Source organism: Electrona antarctica (genome assembly GCF_951216825.1).
Source record: "Electrona antarctica genome assembly, chromosome: 14".
Lineage (NCBI taxonomy): Eukaryota > Metazoa > Chordata > Actinopteri > Myctophiformes > Myctophidae > Electrona > Electrona antarctica.
In genome coordinates, this window is record NC_136795.1 from 46,743,765 (window position 1) to 46,767,297 (window position 23,533).

Below are 23,533 nucleotides of genomic sequence, written 5' to 3' on the forward strand. Positions count from 1 at the left end.
TCTCTATGGGAAGTACGCGTCATAGATACATATATATAAACTCTAGATAGCTCACCCGCGCTGTTGGCCAATGGAGAGCGACGTCGTTACGTGGTGGCCATCTTACCTCGGGCCACATAACATTTTGTCTATGGGGCATGTACTCTTAAATGACCATAACTTGCTCCATTTTCAACCGATTTTCAAACGGTTTGGTTTGTTATAAACGTCAGAGACGTCCGCATACGTATGTGCTTTTATACGACGTTCATATAAAAAAATAAATTAAGCAGATAAGCGTCCTGAATCATAGCCACGTTGACGTTTGTAATATACCAACGCGTTTGTAAATCCGTCACGATTTGAGCGAGTTATGACTGTTTCTGTTTGAGCTGCCATTGAACATACTTTACTGTAGCCCCGAAGTACGATGGCTGCCGGGTGAACGATGTCAGAAACTCCGCCTTGAGCCATCTAGAGTTTATATATATATATCTATGGTACGCGTCACCTAGGTATCACCTTGCTGGCAAGATGGCTGCGGTCTGAATATGGAGAATTGTCCTCTTTCAAAAAGCTGTGCAAACGCGTTGGGAGCGCCCTCTAGTGGTCCGTTTGCACAGACTCAAATATTGGATACGTATAGGTAAAGGTTGAAAACCAATCAATTATTCAAGTTTTCAACCATACCTATACCATACCTAGGGCGGCCTCCACAGTTTTGCAGAACCTCCATTATCTTTATCACTTATGCATTGCAAAGGCAGATAAAGGAAGGCTGCGCGAGGCTACAATTTATCACCCCCAATTCACTGTGAACTCCCTCTCTACACACACACACACACACACACACACACACACACACACAGTGTGCAAAAATCTAAGTGTTGTACCTTAATGTCCCTGGATACTGCCTGCAGTGCCAACAGTCAGTGCAGGTATTGTAGCAGGTTAGCATGTAGCCCTGGTCCAGTGCTAGTGAGCAGGTAGCCCTGGTCTAGTGCTAGTTAGCAGGTAGCCCTGGTCCAGTGCTAGTTAGCAGGCTAAAGCAGGGTAACTCTGATCAGTCCACTCACTGTTTTCATCCCACGTATCCAGAAGAACGAACTAGGACTAGCTGTCCTCTTTTTTGTGTCTCGGAGTTGAAAACAGCAGACCATGAACACAGAATCAAGATGATCTTTTTTGTTGTTGTTGCTGCAAGGTTCGCATCCCGGCTCTAGTCTAGACTGTAAACTAGCTTAGCATTAGCGTTAGATTTATTTAAACTTGATGTACAGTATCAGCAATATTTTCGGGGCGTGTCAGATAGGACCTTTAAGGCACAAGTTACACACAGGACAGCAGGGCTGTGCAGTGTGCACTGCAGTGCAAACGTAAATATGATGAACACTGAATCTCACTGCTCCGCCCTCTCTCGTCCGGACTGAAACATACTGCTACCCTGCGTGGGTTCCCCCCTCCTTTATAGCTCTATGAGACTGTGGGGTTCACGCAGAATGTCATGGTAAATAATGGTATAATAATAAATACAGAATAAATAATGGTCCACGATATTAAAATGGTTGAAAACCACTGCTCTAGTCTAGAGTCTACACATCCAGCCATGTCATTATTGAAAAAACAGCTTAGCCGATTAGACTGATGGCTACAATCCTTCAGAATCTTTTTATTAAACCAAAGGTTTCCATCGAGAAAACATGTAGCCTACACCCCATTTCCAATACATTCTCCATTTTTGGTATATTTTGATTTGCACTTTTGAATTACACTCAGCCCGTTAGTTGCTACTTGGGCACCAGCTGCCCTTTTACTGCCCAACATACGTGGCCATTTTTACATGGCAATGAGAACGTATTGCTTATTTTACTGTCCAATGACATTGGCCAAGTGGGTGGAATTGTGCGAAATGGCAAGCGGGACCCCCACAAAAATAGGCACGCACGTGTGCACCTGCCCCCTCAGTGCTCTGTAACAGTATATTTATATTGCAGTATTGGTACTTTTACACATTGGAGAACAGTGCGTGTGCCAACCACCCTGTAGCATGAGTGTACCCCCAACCCACCCACCACCAATACAGCCTGCAGGAACAGTCCTGTCCCACAACATAACCTCCAGAGCATTCCCAAATAAACACACAAATACAGTAAGAGTCCCACTCTAGCCACCCGTCCCGTGGATACTTTCCCCGGTTTTAATGGGTTAAACACTGTAATGGAAATCGTGCCGTTATATCTTGTGACAAACAATTTTTTTCAAATGCAAAATTTATTGTACAAAAAAAACAAGACGTACAAAAGACTTGGGAAATAAACACTCATTGTTTTCCTTGGCCCTGGAGGGTCAGGTGAATCTCATCTTGGCTGAAATAAACACTCATTGTTTTCCTTGGCCCTGGAGGGTCAGATGAATCTCATCTTGGCTGGCCTTGTTTTCCTTGGCCCTGGAGGGTCAGATGAATCTCATCTTGGCTGGCCTTGTTTTCCTTGGCCCTGGAGGGTCAGATGAATCTCATCCTGGCTGGCCTCGATGCTCTTGTGCAGCCGATCCAGAGCGGCAGACAGCCGGACATACACGTCCTGCAACACAAGACGCTTCCGTCAGTTGAACCGTCACAAATATCACATGATAGCTCAATCAAATTATTTGATTGTGTCCATATATATATATATATATATATATATATATATATATATATATATATATATATTAATACAAAAAAGAAATCACACCCATGTGAAGTGAGGGGCGCTAATATATTAAAGTCCAACTCATGTTGCTATGATTAGGTGATGTAAAACAAACGGTGACAAAACATTAAATTATCTTTATTGTTAATGGCATTGGCAATGGCCAATCAGAATGTGCGTCCTCACGTTCGACTTCAATGTTTGTGACTTCAAACATTGAAGACGAAGGTTACGTTGGCTTACAACACAATTTGTGACATGTTGTAAGCAAAAGCAAAGCATTAAAAGCGTGGTGAAACCATAATTTATGCCTTCAAAAAAAAAAAAAAAAAAAAAAAGGCCTGATGTTTTGACATCACAATTTTGCGACTGCATTCGAGATCATGGATTCCACAATGCCAGACTTTCCGGTCCTTCATTGCCATCCCCAGTTCCTGCTTACTGATGCACGTGTCCCTAGCGATGACATCAGGGAACAACAGTTTTCTACCTCTGGTCTGCTTTGAGGCAGGATTTCAGAGAAGGGAAGATATAACCTCATTGTCAGCTCTGTAGGTAGGCCAGTAGGGATCTACTGGGCCCAGACGAATGAGTGACAATTCATGACAACTTGACAATTCAATGGATTGATAAGGTGGGGATCGGGTGGCACTGGCTCGCTCTGTAGCGGTGGCCGGCAAACTGTGTTCTTCTGGATCGGACTAGTGAAGAAACACGGGGAAGGTTGCCGTATATTAGATTAGTCGATGGGTGGCTCTTCCAAGAGAGATTTTGTGCTCTCATTAGAAGGCGGTGTAAATGCCATCCAACAGTTTCTCTAATACAAGGACATCCACGAAAGAAACATTTTAGCTCATTTACAATCAAACTTAAGTTTGATTGTCCATGTTTTATAGGTTTAAAAGATGTAAAGGATGGACTCTGTCTTGTATCAGTGGGCAGATTTAAACCATGCTTTCAGTTTAATACACGTCACATGCCTGTTTAAAGAGGTTCCCATTATCAGTGGGTAAATAAATAAACTGTTACTAAGATGTTGCATGGCTCTTATAAAACTGTCTAAGGGCTTACCAAAAGTCGTGAAAGTCACCATACCTGTGCCTTATGCATGTCATTGTTTGATACGCACCTGTGCCTTACGCGTGTCATTGTTTGATACGCACCTGTGCCTTACGCGTGTCATTGTTTGATACGCACCTGTGCCTTACGCGTGCCGTTGCTGCAAGTGTCCACCATGATCTGGATCTTCGCCTTTAGCGGCTGCATCTCGTTGTTGATTGTCCGGATGTAGTCATCCATTTCCTCTTGCTTTTCAGGGTACAGGTCACACTTCCTGTTGCGGACAAGACATTTCACCAAGAACACGTTTTATTGTGCGCCGACCTTTCGGGATGATCACATAAAAGACTACAAACATTGAATTACTTTTTAATAAAAACACGAAAAAAAAATCCAAGTGGGTCTGACAGGCCAGGTCTCATCAAATCGTGGTCCGCGTGGCTCAAATGCACAATAATGGAGCTTGATTGAGAAGTGTTGAAAGTCCCTGACACTCAGTCTCGCGTTGTCAGACTGTTGCTTCTGGCAATTTTCAAATGCTTCCATCATACAGTCTGGAGCAACGAAGAGCTATCATACAGTCTGGAGCACCGAAGAGCTATCATACAGTCTGGAGCAACATGCTTCCATCATACAGTCTGGAGCAACGAAGAGCTATCATGAGTAGAAATGGAGCCTCCTCCCCACTTCAGTTTCGTCTTTACAGTTGCGCAAACTTATCCTAATATAAATAGAAATCATCTAGGCATATATAGCTTACTGCTTATCAGAAAAGGAATTACAAAAATAAGCTCTAAAGATAATTTACATATTTATACATAGAGTACTCGGATTTCAGAGGTGTAGTTCCAGACTCTATAGCATTCGGAGATTGTGGAATAGTTGTCTGGCGTCACAAGACTACCGACACTCTAAAAAGAGGACACCGTTGTACGTACTTCATGACAGACTGGATGTGGCACTCCGCCGTCTCCCTCATGTTCTTCCTGCGGAGCCGCTGTTTGGACAGCTTGTCCAGCTTCATGGCATCCGACCTCTTCTCCCTGTCCATCTCCGTGGCCAGGCTCTTCATCGCCTTCTGCTGCCTCTCCAACTCCGACACGCGTTTATCCACCTAAAAACCACGCACACAGAAACCACGCTTTTATCCACCTAGACACAGACTAGGGCATTCACTTGTCATTTTTACTAGTTGTTTAACTACCTATTATGTATTATTTATTTTGGAAATAAGTGTACATTTAAAAACTGTGTACATTGGTGACTAACTATAATCTACCTGATCTTGAGGTCTACAAAATCAGGAAAAAGAAAAAAAAATGCTTAATGCCCTAACACAAACAACGCTTTTATCCACCTACACACCCCCACACCCCCACACACCCCCACACGCACACCCCCACACGCACACACACACACACACACACACACACACACACACACACCTGAGAACACTAGCGCTGGGTGCATTAACCGCAATGCCACGGTTGTGTAAGGCATACCGCGCTATAGAGTACATAATCATGATTATTATTGTCCTTTTGGTCAAAACCATGGAGAGCTCCGTAGATTAGGAGTTACGAGCCATTCTTTTGGAGCCGTAAACAAGGAAGTGAACGGCAGCGCAGCATGCACCAAACACAAGGAGTACGGTGTAGGAGAGAACAATAAATACATCGTTTTATATCAATAAAAAAAGCCCTAAAGACTTGTATACACACGTCCAAGGCCTCCTGCGGCTTGATTAGAAAGGACGTCTACACACATCCAGCAAAAAAAATATTAAATAGCCGAGCTTGTACATCTGCCATTATCAAAAGATAAATATTATTTTGGCATCAATACATTCTTTTTTGTACTTTAACTGAAGTAAAAATTTGACTGGCACACTTTTACTTACCAACCGAGCATTTCTATATCGTTGTATTGATACTTTTACTTAAGTAAAAACGCGAGTAGTTCTCCCATCGGCGCTCACCTCCAGCACATCCTGCTTGCCGGTCTCCAGGCCAGTGTGCAGGTCTTGCAGGAGGCTGCAGATGAGCTGCACCTCAGAGTCGCCGTGGTCCAGAATCTGGGCCTTGCTCTGAAGCTCCACCACAAACTCATCTGACGTTACCTGGTATAGTTAGAGAAAATTAGAAAAATGTGTGTCAAAGCTGCTAAATTAAAAAATGAATGCTTACCACTAGCTTTCTTCACAAATGTGTTCATAAAAGATGTCTACTATAACATATACATTTGTTCCAACCACCCCATTCGACCGTTATCTCTGTATTGGATAGGCGAAATCATCCGTTATCAGCACCTTTCAATAGGGCCAAACTGGCATACTCACCGTTTCAGTACGTCATTATCACCTATTGTGACGGGTGATAATGTCAATGACGGCGGCGTGCCGTGTCTGGTGGCCTTGAGCCACGTGAGGCACCGCCGAGCGAGGCTCTAGCCGAGCGAGGCACGACGGCCACCAGACCCGACAATAGAGTTGGAAATGACACGTTCAGCCAAGGGTGAGTATGACAGTATGGCCATATTGGCCCTATTGAAAGGTGCTGATAACGGATGATTTCGCCTATCCAATACAGAGATAATGGTCGAATCCGCTGTTCCAACCCAACTCCCTTGGGAAACTTTGTGACAGCTGCTGAAGGTTGGGGTACCATTTACCCATTTTGACCCGAGATCAGATTCAAAAAATGTCTTCTACATCCTGACAGTTTTCTGAAAAAGCTATGTCAGTGGTTGTTCGATTTTTTTAAAATAGCAGATCTACAAGCTCATGGCGCGCCACCGAGTGGCGCGCTATGAGCTTGTAGATCTGCTATTTTTAAATAGCTAAAGCGTAACACTAACACCAAAAGGGGTTCCCTCCCAAAATGGGTTAACCACCAATATAAGGCAAAAGTCCAAAAAATGTATTATGCTTCAAGTAGCATGTGACATGTCAAACAAGGGGGGGGGGGGGGGGGGGGTCATGATGCTGAATCCATTTCAAGCATTAGTTTTGCATGAAAACACTCCTTGGGCTAAATTCAGCCATAGCCACCCTAATGTGCTGACCTCATCACATTTGTGATGACCGCTATGGGCACTTTTAGGCAAAGTTGTGTCATTTGTGTAAAACACACACACAAATTGAAACAAGGTGTTTTTCTGTTATCCTTTTAGCAGAATCCCAGGTTCCCACACTTTCATGACTGTGGGAACTCTGATAATCGTGCCACTGTACCATCTGATCCCGTCCCTCCCTACTGACCGTGGCAGCCTTGATGCTCTTCACGGTCTGCTTCATCTTATCCATCTCCAGCTTCAGCTCCTCTGGAGACTCCAGGATCTGAGACTGGATGGCCGCGTTGTCTTCGTACCTGGTGCTGACAGCAACCTTCAGCTTGGTCTGGGGGCACAGTCACATTCAAACAAGAACCTTCAGCTTGGGTCTGGGGGCACAGTCACATTCAAACAAGAACCGTCAGCTTGGGTCTGGGGGCACAGTCACATTCAAACAAGAACCTTCAGCTTGGGTCTGGGGGCACAGTCACATTCAAACAAGAACCTTCAGCTTGGGTCTGGGGGCACAGTCACATTCAAACAAGAACCTTCAGCTTGGGTCTGGGGGCACAGTCACATTCAAACAAGAACCTTCAGCTTGGGTCTAGGGGCACAGTCACATTCAAACGAGAACAAATGGGTTTGGTATTCAAGATAGTCAAAAGGGTCAAAAAAATTGAGTGCACTCAATTATACTAACCCTCATGCCTGACCAACTTCTCCAAAGTGAGTAAACCCACAATAGTAGGGGGCACGACAATGATCTGGTACCACCAAAATAATATATGGGGAAATTCTCTTTCACCTCACCATCCACTAAAAGATGTGAATCACCTTTTTTCCCTCCAAAACTGGCCTGAAAATAGACCACAAGGGGAGGTAAAATTCCCATAGAAACTAGTTTCCTTTTTATCTATTGTACATATTGTTATTGTCTCCACCAGGCCGACGGCATGGGGTATGTTTTGCACTCCGTGTGTGTGTGTGTGTGTGTGTGTGTGTGTGTGTGTGTCCGTCCGTCTGTTACCAGCTAATCTCCGGCACCGTTAACCCGGTCGATGCCAAACTTTGCACACACTCCCTGGATGCCAACGAGGAACCTCTGCCCCACATTTTCCAGAACGGCCTGTTATAGCGCCACCATGAGGCAGCTTTTCACATTTTTTACCTAAAACTGCACCGATCTGCGTGAAACGTTGCATGCACACTCCCTAGAGGCCAAGGACAAACCTTTGACCTGTATTTTCCGCATCTGCCTTTTATAGCGCCACCAGGAAGCCGACTTTTGTAAAACACATTTTTTGATATTACTCCTCCAGATTCTGTCCAAAAATCTCACAAATCATTACACAGTATCTCTATGGTCATGTGCTCAAGTTGGATCTGTCCGATATTTCATATTCCATCCTAATTGGCTATAATTGGCTTTCACAGTTTGCAAGATTGTCCCGTTTTGAACAAAAGCCTCAAATCATGAACACAGCATGCAATTTACGTGAAATCTTTCACACATTTTCTTACAAGGCTGAGGACATGCAAATTGATCAATAAAAAAAAAAGGTGCCGTGCCCTCACTTCAGTGTAATTATTTAAAATTGTACAGTAAAAATATAAAACCGTATTGCAACAATGTCAATTCTAAATATTACTTCGATTCCAGGCTGGGGACGCTGTGGTCATGTTCTCTCCTCCGCATCAGTGCCTATACCCGAGGCGGGGTTGGTGAAAGGGCTTTTCTGTGAGTTTGCATGTTGCATGTCCCTGCGTCCCCTATGGTAGGTACCCTCACAAAAAACATGCAGTAATCCTAGTCTCTAAACTACCGCCTCCTGGTCAGCCAGGGCGCCTGAAGGAGGGGAAAGGAACTGGTCGGAATAACGTGTTCCTTACACACGCTACGTTCGGCCGGGGAAACTCTCCCCCCCCCCCCCGTCAGGTGAAAAGAAGCAGCTTGGACTCCTCATGCATAGAAGGGAGCATGAGGTCAGTCCGCTGTGTGACCATGGCATGTGCATAATATAAGTTTTATGTGACATTTATTTATAAAAAAAAAATCACATAACAAAAGGGTGGGGGTATCAATCAATCGATTTGGCTGATGGCCAGTTGTTGGCATCCCTAACTGACACGTATCAGGGCCTGAGTCAAACATCTATCGACACGTATCAGGGCCTGAGTCAAACATATATTGACACGTATCAGGGCCTGAGTCAAACATCTAGCGACACGTATCAGGGCCTGAGTCAAACACCTATCGACACGCATCAGGGCCGGAGTCAAACATCTATCGACACGTATCAGGGCCTGAGTCAAACATATATGGACACGTATCAGGGCCTGAGTCAAACATATATTGACACGCATCAGGGCCTGAGTCAAACATCTATCGACACGTATCAGGGCCTGAGTCAAACATCTATTGACACGCATCAGGGCCTGAGTCAAACATCTATCGACACGTATCAGGGCCTGAGTCAAACATCTATCGACACATATCAGGGCCCGAGTCAAACATCTATCGACACGTATCAGGGCCTGAGTCAAACATCTATCGACACATATCAGGGCCCGAGTCAAACATCTATCGACACGTATCAGGGCCTGAGTCAAACATCTATCGACACGTATCAGGGCCTGAGTCAAACATCTATGGACACATATCAGGGCCTGAGTCAAACATCTATCGACACGTATCAGGGCCCGAGTCAAACATCTATCGACACGTATCAGGGCCTGAGTCAAACATATATCGACACGTATCAGGGCCTGAGTCAAACATCTATTGTATCAGGGCCTGAGTCAAACATCCGACATATGTACGTACCAGGGCCTGAGTCAAACATCAGACATATGTACGTACCAGGGCCTGAGTCAAACATCTGACATATGTACGTACCAGGGCCTGAGTCAAACATCCGACATATGTACGTACCAGGGCCTGAGTCCGCTCTGCACGCTTGCTCTTCCACTCCGCGACGGAATCTTTCACTGCATTCTGGAAGGAAAAACATAAGTCATGTCAGTATCGCGACATCACATTGTTTATCTGTGGCACACAGTCAATGTACTGCCTAAATGTACTGCCTCAACACAAAATTGCAAGTGCCTGTTCCCAGTTCAAATATTTATTCTTTTCCAAGGAGGGAGGGGTCACAGAAGTTTGGGAACCAAGCTTGTTCTATAGAGCGTCGCAGTCCCACCCCCTACTAGGGCCCAGGAAATGATTCTCCGTTCATTTTCCTCAGACATTTCAAAAAGTATTTATTTAAAGACGTTTACGCCGCGGACAAAGCCAACTCGAGTTGTGACAAATCATGACAACAAACACCATTTTTTGGGCAGAACAAATAATTAGAAAGAAGGAAAAAACAGCAGGTTACAACACTTTTTGTTGTTTGTCTTCTTTGTAATTATTTGTTTGGTCCAAAATATTGTGTTTGTTGTCATGAGTTGTCACGACTCGAGTTGGCTTGGTCCGCGGCGTAACAGTCTTAAATACTTTTTGAAATGTCTATGGGAAAAATGCATTGGGAATCATTTCCTGGGCCCTGGCGTCGTCATGAAAGAGGGCAGGACTGCGACGCTCTATTGCCACCTACTAGGGGTGAAAAACTAAATCGATTCATACATTAATCGATTCACAAATGTCAAAATACATTTTTGTATCTTGGTACAGAATTCATAATTCTTTAAAGAAAGCTGCTTAATGTATGTTTGTAGTGCAATACAAGTAAATTAATCTGTTGTCATTATAGATCATTAGAAAGCACTTTGATTATTAGTCACACAGGGGGGGGGGGGGGGGCATAAATCATGTATTGGAATCGAGATGCATCGAGTGATCGATTTATAATCGCGTCGCGGCCCTGTGAATAAATCGTCGGGGTACCTAGACAGTTAATTACGAGCCTACTACTTACCACTTGTTTGTAAGTGTGTGCATTGGTGGAATGCTGTTCAGTGAGTGCAGATTTTAGCTCTTTGGCCTCAGCCTGCTGCTCTGGAGGAATTGTCCTAAACATTACACACACACACACACACACACACACACACACAACTCATTGGTCTGGGAAAACACCAATTTTTCAACAGGAGGACCCTGAAATATGGCTCATTTGCCAAATACTTTACCAGGTTGTGTGACAGACTATGCCCTATATACGATCCAAGTTATCATACAGTGAAAATACATTGGAGCAAAATAACTTGAGGTCACTTAAATTTGACAGCCAGTAGTTAATCGGGTCAAGTTTTCCCTTTCTCACAGTCAGTCTTGAGGCCCATATTTAACAAAGTGAACAAAACTGCCCAAATGAAAGTACAGCAAATGACTTTAAGTCAGTGTCCTGAGCTTCCTCTGCTTCTCCAATGACTTACTTTAGTATCACCAGCTTCCTCTCGGCGTCTTTAACGCCTCTGGTCAGGCCTTGGAAACGGTCCTTATCTGCCCTCTGGGAAAACAAAGTAGTACAACTCCATTTCAACTAAAATTACATTTGCTGCTTAACTCGAATCAAGCAGCAGTTTCACTATGGGACGGCTGCCAACTACCATTTGCTCGACTGCTGAGAGATCAACTGCCCAGCTCTATAGACGAATCCAGAAACGGGTCTCATGGTCACTGCTTACGTATTTCCTGTAGGCGGCGCTGACGTAGCTGCGGGGTAAACCTGCACATCTTCTGCTACATTGAATGGTAGAGTCTGCTCAAACATTACTCCTTTACCTGCTTTTTACTAACACTAACATTACAAAGATGCCCAGAACATTGGGATGAACCTGTGTTGTTTATGGCTGCGCCAACAGTAGTGGCAACATTACAAAAAAAAAACAGAATGCCAAAATATCCACAAGGCTGCTGTACTTTATACCTCATACTTTAAATGCTTAGTATGAGGTATAAAATACAGCAGCCGTGTGTTCATAAAACAGAAAGATTGGGTATTGGGTAATACCGACATTATGTATCTTTCAGGACCTTTCACTGCTTCGTCTCAACCATTACTCAATGGCTCTGGTCTCAGCCACCGTGGTGGATATTTTGACATTCCGTTTTTTTCTTCTTTTTTTTTTATGTTGCCACTACTGTTGGAGCAGCCATAAACTACACAGGTCAGAGATGCCCACGAGTCTCGGAACTGGAGTCCGAGTCGAGTCTGGAGTCTTCTGACAGCAAGTCCGAGTCGAGTCCCGAGTCTTTTGACAGCGAGTCCGAGAGTCCGAGTCGAGTCCCGAGTCTTCTGACAGCGAGTCCGAGTCGAGTCCCGAGTCTTTTGACAGCGAGTCCGAGAGTCCGAGTCGAGTCCCGAGTCTTCTGACAGCAAGTCCGAGTCGAGTCCCGAGTCTTTTGACAGCGAGTCCGAGAGTCCGAGTCGAGTCCCGAGTCTTTGACCAAGAGTCCGAGTCGAGTCTGAAGTCTCCGTTTTCCCTCGTGTATATATTTATATATATAAAAAAAAAGAAAAAAAGAATGTACTGTACTGTAGTTATGATTATCAGTTCTTAACTTTCTATAGCAATATGATATTAAAAAAAAAACACTTGTATAGCAGTATCATCTTTATTCCTATAACATTATATGTTATATATTATTTCCTTTAATTCAGATTTGTTTCTGAAAGATAAAGTTACTGCAGTGCATACTATTTGCATAATGCAAAACAAACTGATGACAGCCTAGCGGGCCTTAAAAGAATAATGCAATAAAATAAATAAAACGTGCTGTAAAATTAAACACCCACAATAATGTCAGACCTTCTCTTGACTCTTAATACACTAAAGTTTTCAATAGAATCACAGTATTCATCATTCAGTAATACATACTACTATGAAACAAACTGGTTTTGAGTAACAAAGAAGTTACATTTATGAACTATATTCTGGTGACCTCTAGTGGCAGGCAGCAGACCTTGAATTATAGAACATGAGTGGGTACATAAAAATAAAATAAAGTCAACCCTGACTGCTATTTGACAATGTCCTTCCACTACCCAAGCTCTTTTATGAAAGCAATTAGAATGGTTAATGGTAAAGGTGTACTAGGCTCTGTACTAGGCTCATACAGTAGGTCTTGAAAGACCTTGAAATGATTTATGCAAGAATATGCTCGTTACATTTAAAAAAGATCAAGCTTGCCAGGTTTGTTGCACTAAGCCTAGCTCTGTGCGGGCGCATTATAATACCTCCGTGGCTAAATATCCTCTCCACTGGTGCACTGGTAGCAGGGACACTAAGCACTCTCATAGCCACAGAATAGATTCTGGGGAAGACCTTTGCATGACTAAACCAGAAATCCAGACACGCCGCTTCTTCTTCAGAGGACTCTGACACCTGGATGTAGCGTTTGAGTTCAGCCTTGACAGATGAGCGTGGGTCTGTTTCTTTCTTGCTGCTTTTCTTCCGGTAGCCAGAGAAAAGGCGTGGAACTTTTGCAGGTGTTGGTGAAGGCTCTTTATCTTCTCCACTGCTGCTCTCTTGTCGTATGGTGACTTGACAGGCCTCACCCAAGACAAGATCTGAAAAATATCCACAAAGACACACAAAGATTATGGTTAAATTAATGATGAATCTATAAGTTAATTAAGCTATGATAAGACTAAATAAATTTGATATTATTGGTGCATATACTGTGATAATAGTGAAGATAAATAGTGTGCATTTTTATTTTTTACCTACCCATTATCATCTCCTTAAGATCTTTCTTGACATCATCTGGTGCGAGGACATCCTCTTCCAGCCAAAAGAAGCAGAATGTTGGGTCCAGTAGTGCAGACATCATATAGACCACATCTCCAAAGGGAAGCTCTCCAGCGGGTTTGTCGGCGTCATCCATTTTGACATTTACAAATATCCCCTGAAAGCGTTCTTTGAGGGACTTCTGTAGTGCTTTCACTAAACCAAGCAGATGACGTGCCTTCTTCATCATACTGTTGAGGTGGCTATTGATGTTTAGTATGGAAGGGAGAGCCTTACTGATAGTTGCCACTTTCTCCCCTTGTGTGAGATCTGTTGCTTGAAGAAACGGGGACAGAATTTCCACAAGCTCTTTCAGCTGGGTCAACTCTCTACCTGTTAGGCACAGGTTTTTTTGTCCTTGTTCTTCCAGGAGAGTGTTGAGGCTTTGGGGATCAAGGTCAGTGACAGCCTCTACAAGGCGGAGTGTTGAATTCCAGCGAGTTGATACAGCAGAGGGTATGCTGCGATTGGGCCCATACTCTCTCTCAAAGGCTTCCTTAAGTGAACAACTTGAATGAAGTAAACTGCAGAATTTTGTCACCTTTGCCATTGCACAATTCATTATTTTGGTCTCTTTAAGTCCATCACGCACGACAAGCTGCAATGTATGGGCAAAGCATTGAAGCCGCTGTTGCCTGCAGCTGCTCTGGATGGTGTCCACTTCCTGTTGGAGGTCTTCATTCAGATCTTCCCATAAGTCGCCATTTACACCTGCATCTTCATCTTGAACATCGTCAGCTTCCCCCTCATCATCTGACTCACCCCTCTCAGCAGCTGCTGCCAGTGCTGAGGGGAAACATACTGTGAAGGCCTTCATATTTGAGGCATTGTCAGAGATAATGTAATCTAATTTGTGTTTTATATTAAACTTGTCACATATCTCCTCAAATTTTTCACTGATTCTTTCTCCAGTGTGTGAACCTTGGAATCTATCACAACTTAAGAGAACTGACTGCAGCCTTGATTTGTCCTTCTCTATTTCCATGAAGTGGGCTGTTACACCTAGAAACCCACGCATGCTTCTGTCAGTCCAGATGTCCACAGTCACAGACAGTGTCTGCCTTTTGTAATTTGGATTTGATCTTCGCCCCTTTGTCTGCTATTAGATCACTCAGACGTCTGGTTATAGTGTTTCGACTTACTATACTGTATTTCTCTTCCAGCAATGACATGAAGTTCCGGAAGCCAGGTTTCTCAACCAAAGACAGAGGCATGTTGCATGAAATGACGAGGTCTTGTATTATGGATTCAGTAATGGCTTTCTGTCTGGGATTGCCCTGGCTGTAAACTTGAACACCATTTCTCTTGGGGTGATAGAAGTCTTCAAGGCTGCTCTGACCCTCTCCACAGGAACCTCTTTTGGCCCTCTCATATTCAGAATACCTGTATGAATGAGAACAACATGGGTGGTTGCCAATTAGTAATTATTTCACAAAAACTGGATAATGGATAAGATGATATTGATATGCATGTTTTTGTAGTGAATCAAGGTTCTGAGATAAATGGTTCTATAATGTTGCACCATGTCTATGTTGCGTTTTTAATAATAAAATTATATATATATATATATATATATATATATATATATATATATATATATAGCCTGAGTTGTCAGTTATCTGTTGGCCCAACAGATGATAACTGACAACTCAGGCAATGCATATATATATATATATATATATATATATATATATATATATATATATTTAATTTTGTTATTATTATTATTTTGTTACCAATCTTAGCCTCTGACGTTTACGTTACGAATAACGTGCGGCACGTACAGTACGTACCCCCAAAAGCAAACATACAAGTTATGGTGTGTCGATAGATCTGATAGATCTGATCTAATAAACGGGACATGTTTACGTTTGGCGAAACAGGAGGCAGTGCCTCCTGTTTCGTCAAACACAGAGTAATCTAGTAAGAGAGTAATGACACTCACGTTGACTCTCATTGTAACAATGGAATGCGGAAGTGCTCATTCTATCTCAATGGAATAGTTCCAGCCATAGGAGCAATGTTTGGAACTATCGCCCATAGGCACCCGCTTTGCGGCGAGATCAAAGCGTGTCACCACTCTCTTACTAGATTACTCATTACTCTGGTCAAACGTAAACATGAGCACAACGTTAAACTAGCACGATAATAGTAGTGAATTCTGATAGTAGCAAATGTCAAGTAGGAGTATTGGATTAACCATGGATTTGGTGCTGAGACGCTTAAAAAGGTAAGACATTTACAAGCTTACCTCTCCTTGTGCGTTTTGAGGTGACGAAGAAAGTTACTTGTTGTAGACCCCTTTTCTTTAATGACCACACCGCATTCTTTACATTTCGCGGCTCTGTTTTTGTCTTTTTGTGAAAACTGTGTGTAGCCGAAAGCAATTATAGCCGGGGCACACGCCGGAGAAGTTTCTGTAGCAGCAGCTGCTGTTGTAGTAGTTGTACTCGTCGTCGCCATGATGGTGAATGATTGAGGATGATGATGTGAGGAGAGATGGGATTTGTTTATGGGGTTGGTGGCTGGGCTGGGGCGTGCCACATGATTGAGTGAGCCCAGTCACACACAGCAACCAGCAGCAGGACGCGGGGAAAACCTCCCATTTCAACAGTTTCAATGAAGCCGGTTCATTTGCGGGAGAGGGTCGGCATCGCGTTCATTAAATACGTCCAAATATTTAATATATAAAACAAAGATTGTCCACGAGTCTTTGAGCTCGAGTCCGAGTCAAGTCTGAAGTCTTTGAGGGAAGAGTCCGAGTCAAGTCTGAAGTCTTTGAGGGAAGAGTCCGAGTCAAGTCTGGAGTCTTTGAGGGTCCCGAGGGACAAGTCCGAGTGAGAGTCTCGAGTCGCAAAAACACGGACTCGAGTCCAACTCGAGTCCGAGTCTCCGACTCGAGTCGCCATCTCTGACACAGGTTCATCTCGATGTTCTGGGCATCTTTGTAATGTTAGTAAAAAGCAGGTAAAAGAGTAACGTTTGAGGCAGACTAACATCAGTCACTCTGCCGTTCACTGTAGTAGAAGAGGTGCGCCTGGTGAACCCCGCAGCTACGTCGAGTCCGCCTACAGGAAATACGTAAGCTGCGTTTCTGGATTAGTCTATAGAGCGTCGCAGTCCCGCCCCTATCAGGGCCCAGGAAATGATTCCCCCATTCATTATTCACATAGACTTTAAAAAAAAGTATTTATTTAAAGACCTTTTAAGCCTCGTACAAAGCCAACTCGACTTACACCTCGAAAAACAGCAGGTTAAAACACTGTCGTTTTTCTTCTTTGTAATTATTCGTTTGGTCCAAAATAGTGTTTACTGTCATGATTTGTCACGACTCGAGTTGGCTTTGTCCGCGGGCGTAAGCGCCTTTAAATAAATACTTTTTGAAATGTCTACGGGGAAAAATGCACTGGGAATCATTTCCTGGGCCTGGCAACGCCATGAAAGGGGGCGGGACTGCGACGCTCTATGGCAGCTCATCAATAGTAGCTGAAGGAGGGTAAAGCGTTATTTAAATTGGTATGAGGTACGGTCGCCCCTAAACCATCTCGCCCCTCGATTTTTTTCCGCCGACCGCTCGGTGCCGTGGTTCTTTTCTTTATTTTACTGAGAATAACGTTAGAAATAAGTTTAGGCATAGTTTTACTGAGGTTAAGGTTAGTAATAAGCTTAGGTTTAACCGTTTAAGCATAATTTACTTGGGTTACTTTAGGAATACCAGGCCGTGCAGTTCCGCCAGCTGTACGCCCGAGGCGAGTTGGTAAAGGGGCGACTTGTTTGGTATTCATTAAATTCACTCTCCCCAGATTTTCCCCATCTGGTCCAGAATTAGAACTACTGTACCCAAGTTACCTCACTTGATTCTGCTGCCACTGGTCATCGAAATAGTGGATGCCCATCTGTACAGTCTTGAGACCATCACGACAGACATTCAAATCATCTGTACAGTCTTAATACCATGATGACAGACCTACAAATCATCTGTACCATCTTAACATGACAGACGTACCAATTTGCCGTCGTGCTCACGAACAAAGTCCACTCTCGGCTTCCTGAAGTGAAGATAGTTCATGATGCCACTGAGGATGAGAGCCGTTTTCTTTGTTTCTGAGAGAAGGAAAAAAAAAAAAAAATGCTGAATTGTTGCAGAAATACAAAAGGCAAATCTGGGTGGAGTTCACATGTTCTGCCCGTGTCCCCTGGGGTAGGTACCCTCACTAAAGACACAGTAATCCTGGTCTATATACTGCCTACCCCTGGCCAGCCGGACCACCTGATGGAGGGGGGGGAAGAGGAACTGGTTAACATAACACTATTCCCTGGTAGCACTATGTCCTACCAGGGAAAGCCCCCCCCCCCAACATACACTGACTAAAGGAAGCAACATGAGCTCAGTTTGGGGAGAGTAGATCCAAGGATTACAGTTTAGGCAATTGGCACCGGGTGAAAATGGGATAGAGATAGATATATCTCGTTACTTACTTGGAGACAGTAAGTCACTGAGGTTGAAGTCATACACAAGGCAGGTAGGTAGAAAGAGACGCCTGAAAGAGTACATTAGTATTTAAATTAGGATACAAACATAAGCTGTATAGGAGGAACACAATGAAATCCAGTTAAACTGTTAAAGATGGAGTGCCGTGACTTTCTTTTTTTTATGTTCATGAGGTAACAGACAGTACTTCATTAGACCCCTTGGTGTGGTTGTTCTGTGCAATAATGTCTTCACTTTGTATTTAGGGTTTCTTCCTGGAGGCTGAAACCTCAACAGTCAAATGTGCCAATGAAAAAAGACAGTGATAAGTGACATCACAATATCATTACAGTTATGAATTACTACGTTAATTTTGTTTGTGGTCACCTGGAAAAGTGCCTATGGCCGTTGTTTAGCCCAAGGAGTGTTTTTCGTGCAAACAAATTCTTGCAATGGATTCAGAATCATGAAAAAAACCCTGGTTTGACCCCACATACTCCTTAAAGCAGAATTATTTTTAAATTGTTGACTGCATAAGGACCGAAAATGGAAGCCATCGTTCTCACAATAATAAAAATCTATACTTTTGTAAAAAAAAAAAAAAACGAAAAAAAAGAAATCTGCCTAACGATGATGTCACTGGTGGACGGGTTTCTGAACTGCCCACAGCCCTCTTATGAGACACAGACTGCGTAGAAAAGCCATTTTATCATGATTATTAGCGAGGACCCATTATATGAAGATGGGTTGAAAAGTGGTCCTTTAATGGTACCCCAACTTTCAGAAGCTGTCACAGATTCCCCTAGGGCAGTGGTTCCCAAACTGTGGTGCGTGGACACCTTGTGGTGCGCGGGCGCCTTCTAGGGGGTGCGTGACATGAAAAGGCTAATGGTGGTGCTATGGTTTTATTTTAAATATATTAACATATTATGCCAATATATGGCAAGTATATGCAGAATATAGCCTATGCTGCATATATACAGTATATGCCATATTCAGGTTCATATATGTGGATAAATAGGAAATGTATGTCTCTATATAGCTTATGCAATTTATATTTCCATGTGGGGGGGTGAGTCAGCTAGTAGTAGTAGTAAGTAGCCTTGCCGAGCCATGAGGCCCATAGGGCAGGAGCCTATCTCCCGTTTCTGTAGCGTGAGGCAGCTTGATGTACAAGTACACCCCCTGGACATGACGCTAGTATGTCGCAGGGACTTACCCCCAATCCAACCCTTGATGCTGAGTGTCAAGCAGGGAGGCACTGGGTCCCATTTTTAGAGTCTTTGGTATGACCCGGCCGGGGATTGAACCCCAACCTCCCAGTCTCAGGGCGGACACTCTAACCACAAGGCCACTGAGCTGGTGAGTCAGCTAGGTTGGGAGGTAACAGGGGGTGCATGGCAAAAAAGGTTTGGGAACTGCTGCCCTAGGGAACTGAATTGCAGTCTTTTTGAGATGTGTTGGTGTTACACCTTTACAAGATTTCTTGGTTAGGAATTTATTCACAGATTGGACATTTTTCTCACATGCGATGGTACAGCCTCAGGATAGCAGTCGCCGCCTCATGAAACGCCGGAATTTCGATGTCTTCTGTGAGATTGATCGGGATCTTTTGAAAAAATAAAATCACAATCGAAAGTATGACATTTTGTAACGCACAGCCCCAGAAAGCAAGCACACACAGCCCCAGAAAGCACACACACACAGCCCCAGAAAGCACACACACACACACAGCCCCAGAAAGCACACACAAACACACACACAGCCCCAGAAAACACACACCGCCCCAGAAAACACACACACAGCCCCAGAAAACACACACACAGCCACACAGCCACACACACTTTTCGGGCAAGTGGGCGTGACCGTCGGGCATGTAGATCATGGCCTGTGCCTCCGAGTAGGTCACAGGCAGCTATTACATAACATAAGCGGAATATTATTTTAGATAACCGCAATTATTTTTTGGATAATGTTGAAACAACAATTTCAAACATTTACCAGATCTGGAGAACACAATCTTTCATACCATTTAAGTGGTATAAAAGTCAATCAGATCTATAGTATAATATCGTTTTGCATCTTTGTGACAGACAGGCCTAAACTCCCCCCCCCCCCCCCCCCCCCCACACACGGGAACAGTTTTGACCTGGGTTTTGAGAGAATAATAATTTTGGAAATATTAAAATTTTCCCCTTAGGGCGTACGCACAAGATCGTTATTGGCCGATCGAGAGAAAAACAATCGCGATCAGTCCCAAAAAAACCTGAATCGGAACACCTCTACTGGTGGTAGGCCTAATACACTGACACCACGGCGCGTAAACAGCGCCTCAAACTGTGACTCCGCCCACCACTGGGGGAAGTTGTGATTTGCGCTCGTTCACTGCAATGCAATTTGCGGCATTTTAAAAACAATATTGAGCAGAGTAGCGATTATCAAACGTATTTGCAATGCCATACGTTGAAAGATCTGTTGCCCGACAAGGCACGCTACCTCCGCAAGTTAGATAGCATCGGCATAGATGTTTGTCCGTATGTGATTAAGGATTGGACCAAGTTGCATTGGCAGCCATAGAAAATTCTTACCCCAGGCTAAAACCGGATGTGACGTTTTTGGGCGTTCCTGTCTAGCGTGGTGTCAGTGTATAATAATCCCAATAAAAAAAATGAAATAAAATCCCAATAAAAAAAATGAAATAAAGAACACTTACCATGTGGAGACACTCTGGATTGATGCGGAACACATGCTGCAAAGTCCTCATGTACAACATCTGCACCGTCTCTGGCTGGAAGGGAAAATTAAAAAGTCTGAGAATGACTGCCGCGTGATTATGAATCCCACCAACGTTCTAGGGTAGACCCGCCTCACCATGTGTCCGATTGGCTCCCGGGAAGGCATCGTTTTACTGAGGTTAGGCCGTTCGGGTTAGGTTTAGGGGGGGGTGCATACTTAGTTTAGACTAGTCATTGGTTAGACATGGGTTAAGGTTAGGTTTAGGTGTGCTGCCCCGTGGGAGGTTAGGTTTAGGGTGAGAGTTTGAGATAGGTTGTAGTTGTAGGACTAATGACTGGTCGCAAAAACGAGAACTGTCAATCACAACGACTACTGGCCAATCACAGCAGGGCTTTCCTAGAACTGCGGTGGGATAAATAGTAACGCATGACTGCCATATTAATTGGAACAGAGCCTAAATTAACATCGTTGGCAACACCTGGGAATGAAGTATGTTATTAGGACAATTTTCTTGGCAGCATCTGTAGTATCTGATCAAATCTACAGGCTTACATTGAGCTTGTGGATCTGCCATTTTCACAGTTATAATCTGTCGAACAGAATTGAACATAACTGAATGCCCCAACTTCTACATTCCAAGTACCAGTGTGGGGTTCAGTTAACAGTTGAATTGACAGGTCAATAATACAAAATCTGCCAAGAGGATAAAACCAGAAAAAGCAGGGGGTGACATGGGCTCTGGAGTCTGAACTGTGACAGTGCACGTTTTACATTTACTGAACACAGAACATTTTCTTAAAAGCATTCTGGCCTGAGCATATATATATTTTGCTTGGATGTCACTGTGATCCCCGTCTGCGATCCTCTGAGAGGATATGTCCAAGATATTTTAATTCCCTAGACTGCCACTCTAGATGTGTCTCTAGGCTAGACTGGGAAAGTGGATTTAATTGTGTCCTCTCTAGATCTGATTATGATGAACGTGGGGTCATGGGTCCCTGGGGGAGTTCCAGGGGGTACCCAGCTAAATGAAAGTTAGGAACCAAATGGACCCTTATATGGTCTGTAACTCTGAGAGTGTAGGCCTACACTCAGCGTTACATTAAAAGATAAAAATGGGTTGAGAATCACTGCTAGAGCCATGAAACTCTTCTATTATGGGGGTCCCTGGCATATCTATTCAAATAGGTGGTCCGCGGGGGCTAATGAGTATCATTTTGGGGTTCCTTGACATGAACAAGTTTGGGAACCAGTGGTTTAAATAAAACCCCACCTTCACTGCGGGATGCAGGTCGCTCTTGGAGAAGTGTTTCCCTTCTTGTTCCAGGAGAACCTCCGTGCGGAAAAAGTGCGCCAGCTGCTCGGTCTTGTAGGTGGGGAAGGTCAACTGCTCGGCGGCGGCCATGCTTCAATAGTTGACTTGTTTGTTTGAAGAGAAAGCAACTAAAAGGACAGCCAAAACAAACCGTGTGGTCCAGCTAAACGGAGGAGAGCGAAAGCAAACAAATGTGGCGCTGTCACTTTTATACTCTTCCTGGTGAGAATTCCGAGCATCTGATTGGTGCGTTCGTTCATTCCACTGCATGTTGCCAGGTTAGAAATAAGCAACCAGAGCCATGTAAGCAACGAGGTCTATGGGTACTTTATTATTAATTACGCATACATTTATTGGCTATTTGGGAAAATAGCCAATCTACAAAGCTCACATTAACGTGTCGCATCGCAATGACTCATATTTTCAGATGGGGGTCGGTGGACAAATCCATATTAATTATTTTGGGGGTTCCCAGCGGTCCTTAATTTACATGAAAATGTTTGAGAACCACTGGTTTTAAACAAATAAACAACATTACACAACCAACTACACTAGAAACAAAGCTAAAAAATAAATAAACAGCAACCCAGCAATATTTACAGCAACGTCAAACAAAACAAAACAATAAAAGCCTAAAGTAGCTTATAATAAGTGGACATGGCAACACTGATTTATTTCTTTAGACCACCAATGAGCTACCAGCTCTGGTGATTTGGTGCCACCGTGTGGTGGTGGTTGGTAATATACCCTTTCTTTCCTTGCTGCCTGAGTCGGTTTCAACTTCTTTCTGCTGCCTATTTTTATTTGATTTGTTTATAACGATACAAAGATAAGATGACAAACAAAATAAGACATAAATATACATATGGCTACAACCAGAGCCTGGGGAGACAATATGGATCTGTTGGAACATGCCACATTTAAATACATTTTAGATAAGTCTTTTCTTTTCTGGACCTCATGCCATAGGCCTACACACACATGAGTCATAATGACACAGCACTCCACTTTTCTAACTAATTACGGGCTAGAGCCCCATCATGGAAAGGCAAGAGAGAGAGCGTAGAGTTAAACGCGGATAAAACTCCAGACCAGTGTCTTTTGATGAGTTTATTCATTAAAAAATACAAACATTAAAAAAACAAACACACAGATAGGCCTACTAGCTACTACTACGAGGGGCATCTGGGTTGACTTGAGTCAAGACGCACACATACTGTATGAATTTGAATTCAATGTCCAGAGCAAGTTGTGTCTCTTATTCATGTCAATCCATGTATTAACCACAAGCTGTTTCCTTCCACAAAGATAAGAAAAACTCACTCGATATAAAATAACTTTTGAACGCCAACAGCAACACAAGGCATGACATTATAGCACCATAGAAGACATAATAAGATTCTTAATGTACTGTAACATATTATATTAAATTATGTTATTGTATGTTATGCACTCGTGATTCTATTACATTATGAGCTTTATTATTATTATTAT

At 43.4% G+C, this 23,533-nt stretch overlaps 1 protein-coding gene and 1 long non-coding RNA gene across 2 annotated transcripts in view; both read right to left on the reverse strand.

The window, feature by feature from the left end:
- LOC306936091 overlaps nt 1-1,396 on the reverse strand; it is a 9,248-nt gene extending 7,852 nt beyond the window's left edge. Inside the window, exon 1 of the long non-coding RNA XR_013791459.1 lies at nt 873-1,396. This is a non-coding gene — a long non-coding RNA (uncharacterized lncRNA). The remainder of the gene's footprint in view (nt 1-872) is intronic.
- Nucleotides 1,397-2,237: 841 nt separating this feature from the next.
- On the reverse strand, nt 2,238-22,231 carry LOC306936081 (kinetochore protein Nuf2-A-like). Its single transcript, XM_079519516.1, has 13 exons — nt 21,998-22,231; nt 20,702-20,776; nt 19,515-19,597; nt 17,997-18,058; nt 17,524-17,621; nt 11,160-11,233; nt 10,703-10,796; nt 9,715-9,777; nt 6,991-7,128; nt 5,710-5,850; nt 4,670-4,845; nt 3,870-4,005; nt 2,238-2,561 (listed from the first exon to the last, which is right to left on the reverse strand). The coding sequence occupies exons 1-13, from the start codon at nt 22,127-22,129 to the stop codon at nt 2,445-2,447; spliced, it is 1,389 nt and encodes a 462-aa protein (XP_079375642.1). The 5' UTR covers nt 22,130-22,231; the 3' UTR covers nt 2,238-2,444.
- Between the last annotated feature and the right edge of the window lie 1,302 nt (nt 22,232-23,533).

Bases quoted from the DNA above. Each gene is read 5' to 3' on its own strand.
- LOC306936081 (XM_079519516.1), bottom strand. From the start codon at position 22,129: ATGGCCGCCGCCGAGCAGTTGACCTTCCCCACCTACAAGACCGAGCAG. The intron at 11,234-17,523 runs GTACGTCTGTCA...TTGTTTTCCCAG, and splicing joins GTGAGCACGACGGCAAATTG to AGGGCAGATAAGGACCGTTT. The intron at 4,846-5,709 runs GTGAGCGCCGAT...CGTGGTTTTTAG, and splicing joins GCAAGCAGGATGTGCTGGAG to GTGGATAAACGCGTGTCGGA.